At 37.5% G+C, this 19,521-nt stretch overlaps 1 protein-coding gene across 2 annotated transcripts in view; it reads right to left on the minus strand.

Annotated features, from left to right (window-relative positions):
* The window catches only part of Nell1 (neural EGFL like 1), an 865,354-nt gene that overhangs the window by 304,007 nt on the left and 541,826 nt on the right, over positions 1-19,521 (minus strand). For both annotated transcript variants that reach the window (XM_047517024.1, XM_047517023.1), the window contains exon 14: positions 17,951-18,073. In XM_047517024.1, coding sequence (XP_047372980.1) covers positions 17,951-18,073 — 123 coding nt within the window. The remainder of the gene's footprint in view (positions 1-17,950; positions 18,074-19,521) is intronic.

Consider the following 19,521-nt stretch of genomic DNA (forward strand, 5'->3'; position numbering starts at 1 on the left):
ACCATAATTATTGACACAATGTTCTCAGTAAAGCTTAAAATGCTTTCCTAAATGGCACAGATAACTAAAGGTGAATTTTGAGAGAAAGGAAGTTAGTGATACTGAGTTCTTACCATGTGCCAACTAGGAGACATAATGTACTTCACTCAATCTTCACAACTACCTTATTGCTTATTTTCTTCAACAAAATATTATTAAATAAACCCTATGCTTTAAGCTTTAAATACACAAAGATGACAAGTGCATGTTGCCTGTCTTTCCAGGCCAGTGGGGGAAATGGATTAAGCAAATTAACAATTACAATGCAGTGTGAAAAATGCCAAAACAAAGTGACATGGAGGAAACAGAGTAGGGGTGACTAAGGGTAGATTGCTTGAGAGAGGTAAAAGTTGAGCTGCATTTTGGAGGACTTGCTTTTGCAAGTCGAGTAAAAATGAGGGCTATTTCATTCAAAGTGAAGACGTTTAAGGACACCTAAGAATTTACTCAGCAAAAGCACTTTAATCTTCATCTCATTTCCACAACCTATAGAAAACCAGGTGCAGAGAAGCTTAAGTAATTTCCAAGGTGTCACAACTGCCAAGTGCCAGAGTCCACCTTTGACTCAAAAACCTGTCCATTGAACCATTAAGCTACTCCACAGCAAGGAAGACTTGGAAAACTTTAAGTAGCTTACTTTGACTATAGAGCAGGTTTTGTATGTAGGAAATGAAATGAGGCTAGAAAGATAGGTGGGAATCAGATCAGGAAAGACTTTGTTTCTTGCTAGGAAGGCAAAACTCATCCTGGAAGTAAGGTGGGCTGGATACACAGAGGACCTTAATCATGTAGCCATAGGTAGACAGTCAGACACCTAAAGACAAAAATTTATATGCCAGGTAGTGTCCTCAGCACTTATATTTAGCTTAACACTAAAACAACCCATGAACTTAGATACCATTATTATTCTCAGATGTAAAAATGAAGTTAAGTGACTACCACAAATAGTTCAGCTAGCTAAGTAATAGAGGTTTGTGCTAAGGTTTGAATATGTCTTGACCTCTTCTGCAACTGATATTGAAATTTGATCCCAGTGTAATAGTGTTGACAGACGGTGGACTCTTTAAGAGGTTATTAATTGAGGAAGAGGAAGTAAGGTCTTTCTCTCTTGATAGTGAATTCTCTCTCTCCCAGGTCTAAACTGTCACAAAGTGAAGTTGCCTCTTGTGCCGTGTCTCTTTCACACGTCTGCTTTCCCTTCTACTTTCTGCCATGAGTTGAAGCAGCACCACCGGGCCCTCACCATTAGTGACTCTGGCACCATGCTCTCAGACTGCAGAACAATAGATTTCTTTTATTTATAAATTTCCCATTTTCATGCATTTTGTTATAGACAGTTTCTAATGAAACGGTCTAGCTCCAGAAACTATGACCTTCACCACTGTGTCATTCTGCCTACATGTAGCCTCTGAATATGTGCTGTATGGATTGAAGAGTAGTCAGTCATGAAAAGACAGGGGTGATAATGTCCACTATGAGGTTTCTGTTATTTTTTCCATATTTGTTAGAAAAGAAAACAAACTCAGAGAAGTTAGGAGACATTGCCCAAGATTATACAGCATGTGCCAGAGTTAGGATGTGATTCCAAGGACAGCAGATTCAAAAGCTCTTGTGTTTATGATATTTGAGGCTACCTCTTTTTAATTTGAATTCTATAAAATATTATAAATTCAAAATTATCTGGGTCTATAATAACAAAGTTTCTTTGCTGTAAATTCAATATTCAAATATGAGCATGGCAGAAAATTATTCACAAATTGCCATGTTTCCCTATCCTTGAGAATGCACAGACTCTCCTCTGGCTAATGGCTGTGACGAGAGACTGCAGAGCATGTCACTATTTAAAGTTGATAAGCATCATCCCAGTGAGCAGGTCATTATGAAAAGCATTATATCTGTTCTCCTATGAATTGTTTTTAATATGAAATTGATCTTGAAATGTGACAAAAGAAAATGCCTTAGACTTGTTTTCTTTCTCCTCCTACTCTCTTTTCGTAGTATAATTTGAGCTTTGATGAATGCTTCTCATTTCTATTCTATATCTGGCTTTATGGTGAAATTCCATTGTGAGACAGGAAATGTTATACTATAGAAGGAATTAGATATTCTCATCCTCTGGTATATGGATTCCAGTATCTGTTTAATAAATGCTATAGCATTACATTCAACTGACAGTCAGAACTGGACTGCTCAACATAACAAGGAATATCAGAGAAAACACTATTTCTTATTTCAGGGTACCCTGTCCCCTCTCCAGAGATCTCCTCTGCATACCTAGGGGTGCAGGTTAATGAGTGTACCATGCAATTTTATTATTAATTTGAGTCTACCCTGAATGATCTAGAACTGCCATGGTGGCCACTAGCCTCAGGTAGCTGTTGAGCACTTGGAATGTGGCTAGTCTGAATTGAGATATTGAGATGCTTCTTCTTATCTTTGTCAGGGTAGTTTTTAGAAAATTAGAATCACATATGTGATTCACATTATATTTCAATTAGAAAATGCTATTCTAGAGCCTCAACTTCTTCCACCAACCTCAGAGAATGCACCTGCATGTGTATATATGTTTGGTTTTGTTTCAAACATAAGGCAAATTCTCTTACAATAGATTTATTATACCTTGCTTGTCTTCTAAAGATGTAATCTTCCATGAAATCATGTACGTAAAGATGTCAAGGTTCAATTTTTTTTTTAACTGTAAAATGAAAGTTTGGCATCTAGACTTCCAAAATATTTCATAACTACCAGCAATCTAGGAGGCTGACTCTAAACCACTTTCCAATCTCATTTAATCACATCTACGAAAACAGTATACATATACATGTGGAGGAGTATGATGAACTCCTCCCTCATCTGTACACCCACTTATTTAAGCAAAGTACTCATTTTATGAAATTTTAATTCTACTTACAAGAAAGTGTGCCCTAAATTAGTTCATTATTCCTAAAAAAATAAAGTCTAAAAATGAAGTTAAACTAGATTTTAATAAATACTTGAAATTTTTGCCTTATCCCTACCAAGTATCTTTCAGAATATGCCACATTAAAAAAAAAAAAATTGGCACCATCCACAAATGAATAGGGGGCACAAGAGAACAATGCCAAAGAACACAAGATTTCTCTGTTGCAAGTTTCAAAATGGCAAATTCAACCATTGGAAGTAATGATTCCTAAGCACAGTAAGAGAACTGTCATATTAACAAAAGGGTAACAGTTATATAAGTGATAGAATTATGAGCAGTCCAGTCACTAGCAGTTCTACTCAAGAGATATTTAATGACTCTGAGTTCTTCACCCTACTTTCAAGTGACCCATAAAGCAGTTTCTCAATTTTCCTTAAAACTGACAAGATCAGAAGCCTGGTTAAAAATGTGATCTGCCTTTAATTTGACTGAAGTCAGATAGAAGCAGTGATGACAGGGTTGGAAGAAATGAGCTCACTCAACTAGAGAAATCTTTAAACTCTGGGTACTCCCAGTCTTTCCTATGCATAGCCCTATGCACGATCTTTGCAGTGCTTCAACCAGATACATTTAGAAAGACATACAAAGGCTTATTTTCTACATATAATAATGAAGTTACTTTTATTTATGTAGAATTTCATTTACAACAGCAGTGTGGAACAGGTTGCCAATGTGACCAATAACTGTGTTCTTTCTTTGTTCTTGAACCCTGCTCTATTTTTAGGTGTGGCCATGAACTGAGTGTTCTAGAAAATTCAAGTGAACCGAAGAGAGGTGCCACATTCATGTCTGGTCTATAAAACCTCCCCTGCATTACTTTACTTTCTTTCCTATCTGTTGATGGAGTGATACATATTCTGAAAACCAAGAAGAGATCAAAACCATAGGACAAATAATGATGAAGTTTCTAAGTTACTATGCAGAGGGCAAGCCCTACTCTTTACCATGTCTTAATGAACAATAACATCAATAATATTTAACAAGTTACTGTGTTGGACCCATGGAAATAACTTTGGAGCTTAGCTATTAGAGCATATAACATCATTTACTTGCCTTATACAAGTAGTTTTACATGTGTTAACCATTTTACCATAACAGTTTTCTCATTTAGGGATCAAGGGTGAAGAAAAATTGAAAATAACATCATGTGGGCTAGGCATGGTGGTGCATGTCTTTAATCCCAACAACTTGGGAGGCTGAGGCAGGAGGATTGAAAGTTCAAAGCCAGCCTCAACAAGTTAGCAGGGCCCTAAGCAACTGAATGAGACCCTGTCTCAAAATAAAAACTAAAATTGGGGATGAGGTTCAGTGGTTAAGTAACCTGGGTTCAATCCCTGGTACCAGAAGAAAGAAAGAAAATAACATTATGTATTTTAAAATGAGACACTAAATAAGAAAAAATCATTTGACTAGTTCTTTGTCACAAGACAAGGTATAATTCATATGCTCTGGCAAGTAAACATCTAGCTGTTTTTAAGATTAGGCAAAGCAGTAGAAACAGATACTAAATTCTGTGTGGTTGAGTTGGAAGTTCCCCATATTTTAAGGACTAAGTTTTGAACAATTATGAACAGAACTGAGAGAGTTCTGGCATGAACATATCTAACTTTATTCCAAAAAGCAAACAGAGCAGCATGCCCAGAGCTGAAATGAAGACAGATGATTATGTTTGGGATAGGATGAGGAAGAAACTTGAAGCGGGCAAGGGCAAACTACAACACAGCCTATTGGCCTGTCCTAGTTATATATTCCAACAATATTTTACTGAGGAAAGACTGCAGTTAGCTCTATTCTCAAATTATGTTGACACCTGCACATTATTTGTAATTATTTTTCAATTTATCTTTTGTTAATTTATTAAGACCTGAGTTGAGAGAAGCCTATAAGATAATACAAAGGAATATCTAGGCCAGGCAGGCCCCAAAACAGCACTTGGTTAAGATCATGGACATTGAACTTTCATAATACAATAACCATTAAAACAAAACAAAACATCCATTTAAGCTAATCTTGCCTTAAAATATGGTATCCAACCAAGTGCTATAGGTTTTTGTTTCTACCTAAGGTTAACACTCTCTGAACACATCCTCAGCTAACATGGGCATACCAAATACTTCTGGCTGGTATTCTGTAATAGTCTCCATAGTTAAAAAAATTCTGAATGTTTTGCAAATAACTGCGATCCAGATTATAATCTAGCAGAGAGCCTACAGATTGACTATGGCATTTTTCAATAACATTGCCTCAAGAAAGTCTCCTGGTCCACTGAGAATGTATCACTTAGGAAAGAAAGACAGTTTGATTCTGATTGCTCAACAGAAAGTCAATGTTTGGTAGCCTGTTTTAAAATAAAATTGACTGATATATATTTATATGGCTCTGCTAATCTCATGAGTCATTTCAGATGTGACAATTACAGATAACAAACATCTATTGAACTCACCAAAGTGCAACCTTGAAATGCACTCAGAAGAATCAGCACTTGTCTAAGTGTCAGATTTCCACTCCCTCTGAGATTCAAGCTGGTTTAACATGTTTCCCTTGTGCCTCTAGGGATGTAGTTATTGTCTACTGGGCTGCAAACTTTAAAAGGTAAGCGCTGACTTTGGTAAGTGATGGAAAGTGCTTTAAGTGCATCCAAGAGACTCTTTTTCTGCCCACTAGAAATGTACTTGAAGGAAACGAATATTAAAGGCCAGGACAAGACTACATCAAGATCTACCTTGTTAAGTCAAAGAGCACAACCAATATATTTTGCCTTGTGCCACATAAGGCCCTTCCCTTGGTCCAATCTTGTTAATGCACTATCTCTGGTTTTAAGACAGCAATTCAGCTTCTGGGTCTGTCTGTAGTTCTTTATCAAGCTGACGAACATCAATGTCTCTTGATAATCAAACACTGGATAATCAGTTTCATTTTTCAGTTTCTAAGACATTTTTCAAATAAAGTATTGCTGAAACTTTTTTAGACTAGAGATTTTTTTTCCTTCTCTTAGAAGTGTCTCCTTTTTAGTACAAAAAACTTGTGATTGAACTTAGTAGCAGTACTTGTCGGTAAGCATTTGCATGACAGGAAATTTGCAGAACAATTTTATTTAAATATTGCTGAACACAGTAACTAATAGTCACATTAACAGAATACCAATCTACTTTTACAAAAATAATAAAGTTGCATTTAAAATAGGTGAGCATTTCTGGGACTAGAATAGTGGAGGTGGGATAAAGTCCTTATCATTTATCTTTTCCAGTCTTTGGGAAGGAATGGCAGTAAAATGATTTCTTTCAGTTCCTTTGCTTCTCCACCCAAGTAATTCTTAAGAGAAAGAGAGTCTACCTGGTACTTCTGATGAAGATGGCACAAGCATCTTTCCCCTTGAACCCCTGTCCCCCACATTCAGGCATAGTGAGAGGCTCAGAACTTCCCATCTGGGCCACTAGTAGAGCAAAGATCTGACCAGGACTCTGTATCTTTTAATCAAGCATCTCCCTCTACAACCAAGAGGGGAGGAGAGGCCAAGCCTTAAGTGGGGTCTTAAGATAACCCAATATAAAAGTCACACTGTGATTCCCACTCTGCCCTACATCTATTCTCTACTGAGTCAAACCTGTAGGAATGGAGAAGAAAACAATGACAGCTCAAGCCTCTAACAAGCAGTGGTAGAGTGATATTACATTATGGAAAAAGGGACCCTGAGTTTATCTATGATTGAGAGTTGAATGACTTACAGAGAAGGCAGAATGACTATCATATGACCTCATACACATCAAGTATTACAGAACTTCTATAGGTTCTAAGGGAGATCTCTTCTACCTGGTGAAATCCAGAAGGATGGTGAGGAGAAAATTTTTAGTAGACTTAAATTGTACTAATTACAACATTTATAAATTCTAATATCTATTGAACAACTACCATGTTCCAGACAATATGCTAAGTATTATACATACTTTGTCTCATTTAATTCTTATAATCACATGAAAGAGGTCCCTTAAAGACTTCTTCTACAGACAAAGAAAATTTTGTGCATTGAAGTATGCATACCTGTGAAGTATGTACTTTCATAGTCACCTTCACAGGTGGAGAAACTGAAATTCAGAGAAACCAAGTTACTCACCAAGATGGCATTGCTAGTAACTACACAGCATGTGCACTCACAAAGTCCACATACGTCATGTCTGTGGTAGAATTCTCATATATGTTTTACAACATTCCCCTTTTCCATCTCAGTTGAGAGCCGGGTCTGCTGTTGCCCACTCAGGCAGAGGTTGTATTTTCTTTTACATTCTTTAAATCTCAGTAAAACAAAGGAAATGATTAACTCTCAGCTTCACATTTTCATTCTAGACTATCCTACAGAAAATCCCTTTGCTCCTCTGAAGTTCATTCTGCCACTTTGCCCAACTTTCCTTGCCACTGTCACCTCTTATTTACTGAAGCACTCCCACTGTTATCCTAGAGAACTTCCACATCAACCCTAAGCCACTTCACTCTTCAACATATGACTGAATTTTTTCTTACTGAGAAAACAGAAGCTGTCATATTATAACATCTCACCTCCATCAAATCTATAGTCTTCAAAAATTTACCTCTAACCTTTTTTAGTGCAATATTCCAGTGGAGAGATGAGTTTGGTGTAAGTTAAGATAGAGTTGTGGGAGTGGTAAGCAATCATTATATTTAGAATGTATCATGAAGGGATAGATGACTGAATTGTTGATGGGTTGATATAAAATATGAAAGAGAGAAATAACTGAAAACACTTTGACTTTTTATCTGAGCAAGCTGGTGAATGATGACTCTATTGCCCAAGATGGGAAGATTTAAAAAGCATAATCCAGTTTATAGAAGAATCAGAGGTTCTGTTTGGTTGCAGTTGTGGTAGGTTTAAATACGGTAGTCACTGGGGTATTACTTTCCATGATTGCAGTTACCCGTGGTCAACTACAGTCTGAAAAATTTACGTAGAAAATTCCTGAAATAAATAATTCATAAGTTTCAAATTGTACAATTTTTTTACATAATATGATGAAATCTGACTGTCCTACTCTATCCTTCTTTGAATATAAATCATCCCTTTACCCAGTGTATCTAGGCTGTATATGCTACCTGCACATTATTATAGGAAAAAAATAGTATAAATAGTGTTTGGTACTATCAATGGCTTCAGATATCCACCAAGGGGTTTGGAACATCTCTCTCATGAATAAGGAAGTGGCGGGGGGCTACTGTACATATTAGGGATCTGAATGGCTAGTTCAAGTAAATGATTACTTACATGAGTCTGGAAAAAATGAGGAATAAGGTTGGGGCTAATGACACAAATTTAGTTTTCACTGACATATAGATGATGTTTTAAAGCCCTTATGTTTAGACATGATTATCTAAGAAAAGAAGAAAGGTTGAGCCACTACAACATTTAGTGACCAGAAAGAAGAATCAATCTAAAAGTCAGAGGGGTTACTTGAGACAGGGCAAACCCCAGAAGAGTGTGAGAATTTCTGATGCAAAACTTTTCAAGAATGAACCAAGGGTTGATGATTTCAAATTCTGCTGGGAGGCTGAGTTATGTTCAGGTTGAAGTGTGAAAATTGCACTACCTCTGCTTTTCTCCCCAGTTGAGCCTCCATTAGGTTCCATTTATTTTTTCCATGCAGAGCCTAGAACATTACTTGGTTCATAGTAGGAACCCACAAAATATTTTTTAAAGATTTCTATGTTGATTAATTGATTTTAAACTATTTCCAGGAAAAAGAAATAAATAGAAAGAATTATTGGTGGGAATTCTAAGAGGAGGAAAATACTTAAAGTATAAAACTAAAAATAACAAGGTAAGTATGGGGAAGAAGGAATCATTCAGTTTGGTGGAAAGAGAATTCTTGGAATTAAATCTAGAACAATGTTTTATAGCACTATCATGAAGAGTTTTGAATATCTTGGAATGTCAATCATGCCAGAGACTTAATCAGAAAATTGAATGCCCATGGCATTGTATAAAACTAAAGCAACAGGAGAATTATAGAAAAGGTGTATTTCTACCTTTCTACCTTGATACTATTGTTCCAGATTCCATTTATCAAGATACATGCAGTTGCCCTATTTGAATGTGTTAGAGAACATTTCTCATTCAGATTGGGTCAGCCAAGGTTCTGTGCCTTTCCCTTCTAGGGACTTAGTCCACATTCTCTCAGATATGTAAGATAGTTGAGTGCCATATCATGATAGAAAGCGGGAGAAAGAGGCTATAATGAGATATTCGAACAATAATCACCAAAAAGCAGCCCAAAGGCTTTTCACAAATCTCGGTGGTATGAACTATAAATCTGTGGTCCTTAAGACATGAGTAAAACTTTATTCACATTCACCTTTCTTCCAAACTAACTAACTTTGGGCTAAGCCTGTTTATCCAAAGGAGCCAGTGGGCCTTCTTAATTTAATGATTTGGGTTCTGTAACTTGTCCTATTTCCCTATTGCCTTGACAATTCTGCCTGTTAAGTATCCCCTAGTCTAAACCTAGCCTATATTAGGATTGCTGAATAAGTGCTTGGTCCAAAAGGGGCCAAATAAAAAAAGATTTTGAAACAGATCTTGCAAAAAGGAAGTCACACTTGGGCAGTTTGTTGCCTCTCAAATTAGGTTAAAGGATTTCATCATTTCAAGTAGAACTAAATTCAGTATCTATCAGGGATTAAACATAAAGTAGAATAAATAAATTTTGAATGTGCAACAGATAATACATTTGAATTTAAGTAATGAGTCTATTGATGATTTTCCAAAAGATTAAAATGGATAACATATAAGTATTTACTTTACAATTTTAATTTTTCCTTCAATTTTAGGGTGATGGTTAATTATATTCAGTAGTAATTAATACATCGAGCTACAAAAGCAGTGTTGCTTTGTGTCAAGTAACTGGCCAATTCTCATTTTGCAACAGTATTTATTTACTGAGTGCCCATGATGCACAAGGTCTTATGTCAGAAGCAAAGGCTGATAAATAGATAGCTAAGTTTAACTAGAAATAGCACATTGAAGACCACAGACAGCACTGAGAGGAGAAATTGTACTCTGACGAAGAAGATCAAGGAAAAATGGGATTTGAGCTGGACTGTGAAGAATGAATGGGATTTTAACTGGGAGAAGAGGAGGATGGGAAAAAGTACTTCAGGATAATAAAGGACACCAAGGAGAGGGAAGGGGTGTGAAATCATCTGCCCTGGTCTGTGGAGAGTGGTTAGTTAACTCACAAGTGTGACTGATAGAGTGATGGGAAGAGATGATGTCAAAAGAGATGAGGCTCAAGATGTCCAGATGGGATCAGTTGCCCCAAGGCCTTGTATATCTGAGAGATAGAAGTTAGATTTTCTTCAGTAAGAAATGGTTTTTAGGAGAAAAAAAATGTAGGATTTTCCCCCATCATTCTATAGCTCACTTCTCAGGTCTATTCATATTTAAGCATGGCACTGTGGTTTGCATCTTCTTGACAAACTATTTCTTACCACTTTATGTTAAAATTCATATCCCCATGTTAAGAGTACTTTGTCATACCTGGTTGAACTTAACGAAAATGAATTTTTGTCATTCACACTCACATCAATCTTGTCTTTATAATTTATGTTAAAATAATCTAATAGTCCTAAAAAATTTGAAAGTCACATTTCTTACAGTAATATAACCTGGTACTCCTATTGCAATATGACCTTGAAGAGAATCTTCAACACTACCAAAGGGGCATCCTTCTTCATTATCCTATATAGGCAGAATTTTTTAAGTGACCATAATTGCTACAAGCATACTCTACTTTTTTGCTGCAAGAATTTATCCTATTGACCAAATCTTATCCTGAGCCATCTCTAATCTCCCTTCTGACTTTATAAATCAATCAGATGTGGAGTACAGTTTCAAATCCTTTTTTGAATTGTTATAAAAATACTCTATAATCAGAGATGAATTTTTGGAAATATACTCAGAATCCTTATCTCTTTATCAATATGAACATGTGTTTTCAAAGGGACCTGACTCTAACTAAGTCAAACCAATCCATAATATCAGTCAATCTTGCTCTTCATCAGTCTCTCCAACATTGGTCCACCCATCTAAAGGCAGAATTTTAGATTGGTACCTTCCTGAGTTCATCCTCATTACATTAACCACATTTCAAAAACTATTTCTAGAGCGCTATGAGTACTTTCGCTAAAGGCTTCCTATTTCACTTGCTATTTGCTTCAAAATCTCCAAATTTCATCTTCTCTAATTCGCAGCCCAGTAGTTTATCAATTTTATTATTTTCTGTGATATCTTCCTAACAGTTTACCTTTCTATTCTCTCTCACTGTCCCTTCCTCTCATATTGCCTGTGAGCCTCTGAAAAAATCTTCATACATGTGAAGTGTCTAATTTACTTAGGATTTCTATGTTAATTCACAATTTCATTTACATCTTTAGCATAAGCTGCCACATTAATATTTCAGTCTATATCAAACTTTCTCTGGCCTTCTATTTCTGGTTTTCCCTGTTTTCCTTTTGTACAGTTTATCCAGCTTCCCATCAAACAGAAATTTCTAGGAAGCAGATCTTCTGCACATGCACTCAATGCAAATGTGGTCATAATAAATCACTCCAGAGAACTGCAAGGTTCTGAAGTGCCTCAGAAGAAAGATATGCTTATGTTCCTGAAATGTCTACAGTGAACTTAATTTTATTGTAATTATTTTCTTTGAAAGCCAGTCATCCATTAACTACTCAGACTCAACATTGAAGCTGGTTTGTACATCTACCTTTGGGTCCTGGGTGACCTGGATACTCCTGTGTACTAAGCAGACTTCTGCTTTTTTGTGAAAGCTTCTAAACACGTAAGTGCATATTTTATTAGGATACGTGTTTCCTCATCAGGAAACTTCTGAGCACAACAATAAACTCTGCTCTTTGCTAAATGTAGGTTACAGAGATGCATTGCACTGTGATCTGCAGGAAACAGACAAGACAATTTTAACCTGGGATTATTAGAACTGTAGTAGTGTTTGGAGGGTATCTTAGGAGCACAGAGAAGGGATGCTCACACAGCCTGAGACAGTGGGGTTGACTTCTGGGACTTGAAAGAGAAGGAAAAAGAACACTACACTGCCATGAACTATAAAGTCATTGAAGAGTTGTACTGTGTGGTCTGAAAATAAACACTGGACAAGAGAAGACTACTTCTGTAAACAAGAGAAGGATACTATGGAGTGTAAAAACACACATTGCCTCCTGAAATGCTGGAGAATTTTGAGACAGTACCTTGCAGTAGCTTTAGAATAGTCTCCAGAATGACTCCGATTATGGTAGAGATGATTGCTTCAGGATACTGAGGCAATGAGACAATAAAATCCCAAGACAATCCCTTGACTCTGATTTCTCACTTACACAATTAACATTTTTGAAAAGGCTGTCCACATAACTTTTGTTTCACAATGGAGGTGAGACTTCAGACACAGATATTTTAGTAGAATAGTTGGTGGAGGAAGGTAGGGACTGGTAGAGCAGAGGAGAAGGTGCTTCTATTCCATTTTACTGATGGACTTTGACCCCTCAGCTCACTCTCATCCTTCCCTGACCATTGGTGAATAGACAGAGGAAGTGAACATGCTGAATGTGTGCCACCCACTCTTTCTTCATTATGAACAAGGCAGCAATATGCCCACAAGGAACACCCATCCTGAACTGTTCTTCCTGCCCTAAGGGGTAAGAGGAAGTCCCACAGTAATGTGCTGCCAAGGTTTCTGGTCTGCCGGTGATGGATTGCAGAAGCCTGTCTAGTTGGGGAGTTCAATAACATGAATACTGTTATTGGCATACACCCAAGCCAAGTTCCCTGGTATAACTTCATAAGTTTTCATGTTGATGTTTCCGTCTCTACATACTTGATTTGTATATCTCCCTCTCATTTGATTCTGAATACAAGTAGGGAAAACACGGGTCCCATTTTTGGACTCTCCTCAAACCACAACAGTTCTCATTATAAACTGATAACTTGGCATTTCCACAAGAGATCTGTCATCTGTGGGAGTCTTTATTGTCAATTGTTCCTCAACAGCCTGATCACTTTAGGCATCCTCCTAAGACCAAGTTTCTCAGACTATGATACAGAGGATCTGACCTCAGTCACATGGAAAACAAACAGAATCGCAGTCTGTCTGCAATGAGAAAGAAGTATGAAGCTGATCTGCAGGAGAAGCAGAAAGGAGACAGGAGAAAGTACTATCAGAACTCTAGCCCTTTAGGAAATTAGTTCCTATATCTCAGCCACCTTTTATTGCCCTTAGGTTCTATGACACACCAGCAAACCTAATCACAATTTTTGTTGTGTTCTTTTTACTAATTCAAGTAAAAGGTCGGCACAACTAGCTTCACAAGCATGCAACTAGTGCAGTTATACTGGGTCCCTCACTCAGAAGGGCCATACACATGGGGTTTAATGTTCTGTGGACACCCTCTCCAAGTTCTTAATTTCACATTTGAATTTGTGTTTTGTAAGTGAGGTTTAGTGGGACACCAGAGCATGTGCTGGGCGTCTCAAACTTCAGCTCATATGGCAGCGCCATCTCCCCAGGCCTCCCTTGCCTCTCCATCCTTACCCAGATGCCTTATCAGGGTCCTGTGTGCACACACTGGAAGGGATGGGGTTGAGCATGCATGCTCTGATATTTCCAGGCAGAGTGTGATGCCTGTATCCCTGATGCTGCCTGACAATGCCCCAGTTCATTACACAGGTGATTCAGGGTACTAGTGCAGAGAACACAATGCACGTACTGGTTTCCCATCTGCTATAGATTATGGCGAAAGGTTCTCAAGAAGGGAAGACAACTGCCTCAGGTCAGGCCACAATGTATCTGCCAGGGGGTTGGGAAACTCTGCAGTTCGTGGACTCTATAAATGAACCAAGTTGTAAGGGGAGGCTGAGGGTCCTATAAATGTTGGCATTTACCCCAACAGTGTCTCCAGTCCAAGGGAGCAGCATTAAATATCAAATACCAGACACCATGATAGAGCAAGAGAGGCTAAAAAAATAAAGCAAAAGTTTTATATTGTAGGACCTTTAACAACAAGATTTTTCCTGCTTTTAGAACAAGGACTTCACACTTTCATGTTTTCTCGGGTTCTGCAAATTGCAAGGTTAGTCATGGCAGTAGATTTCTATCACTTGCAACCAAAAGAATGCTAACTAATACATATGCTTTTCATGTGGCTGTATATTTTGAGCAATTCTTTATAAATCCTTTTCACATGAGATAATTCCATTTTATAAATTATTTTATTGGAATGGAAGTATTTATTCAGATCTTTCTCCAGTACCAAATGGTGAAATCTCCAGGTCCCTTGTCTTACTTGCCTTTTGCTTGTTTGGTGTCTGGAACTCTGTTGCAGACACAGAATTTACACTCACTGTGTGTTTACAAAATAAATGTCAATATTACCAGTCATTAAGACAAGAATGCTTCCAAGGATCACCACGTCTTATCTAGACTTAATGACAGATAAGAGAGAAGACTTAGTCTATCAGATACATATTGACAACTGCCTCCTTAAAGCCTGATTTCCATTTCAGCATTAATGCAGAACTGGGAAAGCAGATAAACACTCCTCAGGAGATAACCTTAACCCTCAAGTCAGGTTATGCTAATCTTATTTGAAACCATTTGCAAGCATTTTGTCTATTTAACCCCAAATGCCACAATATTTAGCAACATGTGTTGCATGGTTTCAAAAGTACTTTAGACTGTCAAACATGTGAGCAAAATAGTATTTTAAAAAATAATACTGTCATTGCACCTTCTCTTCCCTTTCTGATTTTTATTTTCAGTCTCTAGTTAGAAGAGAAAGAGAGAAAGGGAGAAAAATGAGCAACAACCAGGGAAGAAGAGGAGGAAGGGAAAAGGGAAGGAGGTGGGAAGGAAAAAGAAGGGAAAGAGGAGGAGGAAAAGAGAGCTGAGAGAAGCTAAAAGCAGTCCTACTAGCTAAGTTCAGTCCTGTCTTCTTCAAGATTTTCCTAGGAAAGAGGATAATGCTGTCACCCTCCCAGAGTTATGGTGGGAACTAAATGGAATGCAACCAGAAAGGTGTCTTACATGTACTTGGTAAGTTGTTGAAGTAGAATGGTACTTTCCATCCATATGAAGTGAAAACTCCTTACATGAGTATCAGTCACCAGGAAAACCCATAATGAGATCACGCACCCCAATTAGTATTGTTTTGAGAAACTGCTGCCATTTGTTAAGCATGTTGACATAGGTGTTCACAGTGCATATTCCCACCTAGACTGACTCAAGTCTATGAATATCAGATCTAAAAAGGTTTTCATGCATTTAACATTAAAAACAAAACAGGATTAGTTGAAGCTACCAGGCCATCCTTGCCCAACTCCTACTGTAAATATTTCAGTTATGGGTGGCAAAGTAAATACCATTTTTTACTTTGTATAGCTTTCTATAATGTAAAGCACATTAGTTTATATTCTCTCAGTAATTCTTTGCAGTAACATTGTTGGATACACAAAGTGGTACTAACCAAATTTTAATGTATAAAAACATGAAAGTCACAACTCACCAGTAATGAAAGAAGGTCTAAACCCCAGCTCTCCAAGCTCCTTATGCATTCCTTTGACCCCTACCACACTGCTTTCTTATGCAATATTTATAAAACAGAATTCTCCCTCTTATCAAGGTCAACATGATTGGCCACAAGAATTGCTATAAGAAAATTATTGTCCTTAATTCATAACTTCCAAGGGAAGATATGTTTCCTCTCAGAGTCTGTTGACTCTGTGAACATTATTTTACACAGCTGGACTTTTAAATTCCGCAAGGTGAAGCCACCACTTATCACAATGGCAAGAGAGGACATGGCAAAATAAACCAACTGAACAAGGAAAATTAATATTATTTTATGAGGTAACATAATTCTGGGGGGAAAAAGCATGAAAATCAAATGCCCATGTTGCTCCTTTGATTTAACTCTTTGGCATGCAGATACCCACAGCATATTTGTTAATCTGTGGAACTGTATTAATGTTTTCATGGTTTAGTTTTACTTTAGAAATATCCTCAACATTCTCTTAAGAAACTTAGTACTTATTTATTTGCCTCATGAAACTTTTTAAAAACCACACAAATATTTCATGTATAAATTCCCATTGGAAGAGATGCACATAATATAGAATCCGTAGCAATAAGTGAATGTTGAATGTTCTTTTTTTTCACACACCCATGGTAATAAGGTAAATAGTTTGTCTTCTTCTAGTCTACATAGTTACATAAATATGTGTACAGATACTAACAAATAATAACTTACGCAATGACACCAATGTAATGTATTATACTATAATTTTATTTTATTTATTTTTCTTTATTTTTTTCCTCAAAATATGTCTTGGGGATCTTTTGGTACATATGTATATGTACTTGTGTGTGTGTGTGTGTGTGTGTGTGTGTGCGTGCGCGAGTATGCTTGCATAATACATATGCTTAGAGTTTGAAACCATACATTCCATTTCATCAGTGAATATGCCAAAGTAAATGCAAACATTCCATTACTGAAGGATATTCTGGTTGTTTTTAATTTTCAGTGAATGCAAATAACTCTGCAATAACATCACTATATGTTAATTTCCCCTTCCTATGAGTTCGTACTTTTCTACAATACATTCAAAGAGGTAAATTTGACAGAATCAAGAAAATGCCTACTTTGAATGTTGAAAGACTTTGTCAAATTGTTTCCCAAAAAAAGTTTCATCAGCTTACTCTCTCAATCATGTATGAGGCTATTTGTTCACCACACAGTCCCCAACACAGACTAAACTCTTAAAATTCTCTTCCAATCCAATGCATGAATATGATGACTTAGTTATTGTAAAGAAATTCCCTCCCATTACTAACATGACATCTCTTCAGAGGAATACTAGTAACAAAGCAATTGCCTTTGAGATAGTTACTTAACCTCTCCGTGTCTGAATTTCATTACCTCTAAAATGAGGATGGGAATAATACCAACCTCATATGGTATCTCATGGTTTTTGTTTGTGTTGCTTCTTTTTCAACTGATTGTTTGGGTCAGTAAACACACAGTTATTGAGCACCGACAGTGTGCCAGGCACATCCTCAGTGCTGGGGATTATGTTGGGGGGATAAGATGAAGTGGTCACTCTCCTGGAGTGTACATCCTGGTGGGGAGGCAGATAATATGGACACACAAATGGATAACATTTTTCAGGTTGTTTATGATGAAAAAAAATCAAGCAAGATTTGGGCTAAGAAGTACTAAGCATATTGTTATAGATATGGTAGTCAAAAAATGTTTCTGTGATGGGAGTCATAAGGTAGAGACATGAAGGAAGTGAACATCACACTGAGAGGGGACAGCAACATTCAGAGAATATTGAGGAACCAGTGTGCTGATGCAGAGAGACTGAGGGTGAGGACAAAGACAGACGGTAGCTAAGAGAAGCCAGGGACAAGATTCTGAATGCTTCATAAGACAGGAAGAGGCGTTTTAATTTTATTTAAATACAGATGAAAGCCAGAACACTGACTCCTGAATTGCTAAACTATAAGTTAAAAAAAATTAAATGCTAAGTTTCCTACTCAAGCAGTTACCTCTTTAACAATGTCCACTTGACCTCTTACCAGCTCACAACAAAGAAAAGCCCATATCAGTAATCTGAAATTCTCTCTCACACACAGACTCTAAACAGTGAAGCCTAAACAGAGCCATCAAGTTGTGGAATCCTGTCCCTGACCTACACCCACAACCCAAAAGCAAGTCAGAGGTATTTTTCTTTTTCTTTCATGCACTGCCCTCTGCTAGCTGATGAACCAGGAGCGGGAACTCTGGCAGAGATCAGTGGCAAAGAAGGTCTGCTGCTTGGTGGACACCAAGATCAAGCAGGGAGGCACACAACTTGCCCCAAGATGGCAAGCTTACCTTTGCAGATGGTCCCATTGCCCACGTAGCCTGGTTTGCAGGTACAGCTGTGTCCCTGGACGGTGTTAGTGCAGATGGCATTCTCGTCACAGTTGTGCTGTCCACTTCCACATTCATCGTGTTCTGTCAGCGGGCAGAAGACAAAGAGACACCTTTTCTTATGTTGAAATTACTGGCATTGAATTTAGCTGGAACTCACCAACAAGAATGACAATGACTACCATGTATGGGGACCTTACTACGTACCTGTCAATTTCCACACCTGATGTGCTTAAAGTCTCGGTGACTCTGAAAGATGGATGCTATTATCCCCAGTTTGAGGATCAAGAAAAACTGAGTGTCACAGCAGTCACACAAAGTCACACAATTGGGAAGTAGTGCTCTAAGGTCACTGCTTCCTCCACCTTCTGCAAAGGCTTCCAAGACGCTCCAAGGCCGTGGTTCTCCACAGGTGGCAATTCTGCCCGGCTCCTTCTGGAAACAGTTAACGTCTGACAAGATTTTGGGCTACCTTAATTGAGGAAGCGCTCCTGGAATCTAGTAGCTAGAGACCTGGGATGCTGATAAGCATCCTACAAGGGACAGGAGAACCCACACAACAAAGAAGTAACCTGTCCATAATTGTGAAATCTTCCTCCAAGGTTTAAAGAAACATATGGTAATTTGCAGGACATCTGTAGAACAAAAAGGGTCAAACAAATAAAGCCCAGCCAATGTACTGTAGCAAAGAACATTCACCAACAAGTCTTTTGAAAGCAGTAGCATTTCTCACAGGGCATGTTGGTGAGCACAGATGTTGCTATAAGTAAGAAAAGGGTTTACTCTCAGGACTCAGCAATTCTAATTCTCCATAGGATTCAGAATTAAACCTTTGAGTGTTTTTCTGGTGTGTGCTAATATTGTTAAATATAGTCAAATAGCTGCAGCATCTTAATCCATAAGATGAGGAGGGAAATGTATCTGACTACAAATGGACTAAAGCATTCCAAGTCAGACCAACTAACTATCCTTTCCTCTTGTAATCAAGAAGTTCACAGAGTCATCCAACTGATCACACCAAAAATAAACAACACAGAAAAGTTAATGCCCTTTAATATGTACCAGTGTAACTTTTTAGGAATGTTAAGAAGAAACCACTGGTAAGGCCATTGAACTCATAAAAGCTTATAAAACAAGAAAAAAATTTCAGCTAGAAACTCCACAGAAGTACCACTAATCAAACAAAACTTAAAATTCCCTGTAGTTTGTTAAGTGAACTGTTAAATCAATATACTAATTAGTCAAAATATCTATCTTCATTAACTTTTACTTTAAATTTCCTAACAGGGGATCTCAAAATGAGAAAGGTTAAATCTCACAAAATAGAGCTGTTTTAGTAACTGATACACAACTGAGGTAAAGCACACGCCTGCATCTGACTTGATTTGATACCTGAGATTTTCCAAAGAAATTTTTCCTTTAGGCTTCAAGACCAACCCAAACTGTCATTGAGAAATGTGCACAGGTTAGAAAGTAGTGAGAAGGGAAGGGAAGATTTATAAGGACATGCTCTCAGCCTGTGCTAAAGTCAT

This window comes from Sciurus carolinensis, chromosome 11, assembly GCF_902686445.1.
Source record: "Sciurus carolinensis chromosome 11, mSciCar1.2, whole genome shotgun sequence".
In the NCBI taxonomy this organism is placed as follows: Eukaryota; Metazoa; Chordata; class Mammalia; order Rodentia; family Sciuridae; genus Sciurus; species Sciurus carolinensis.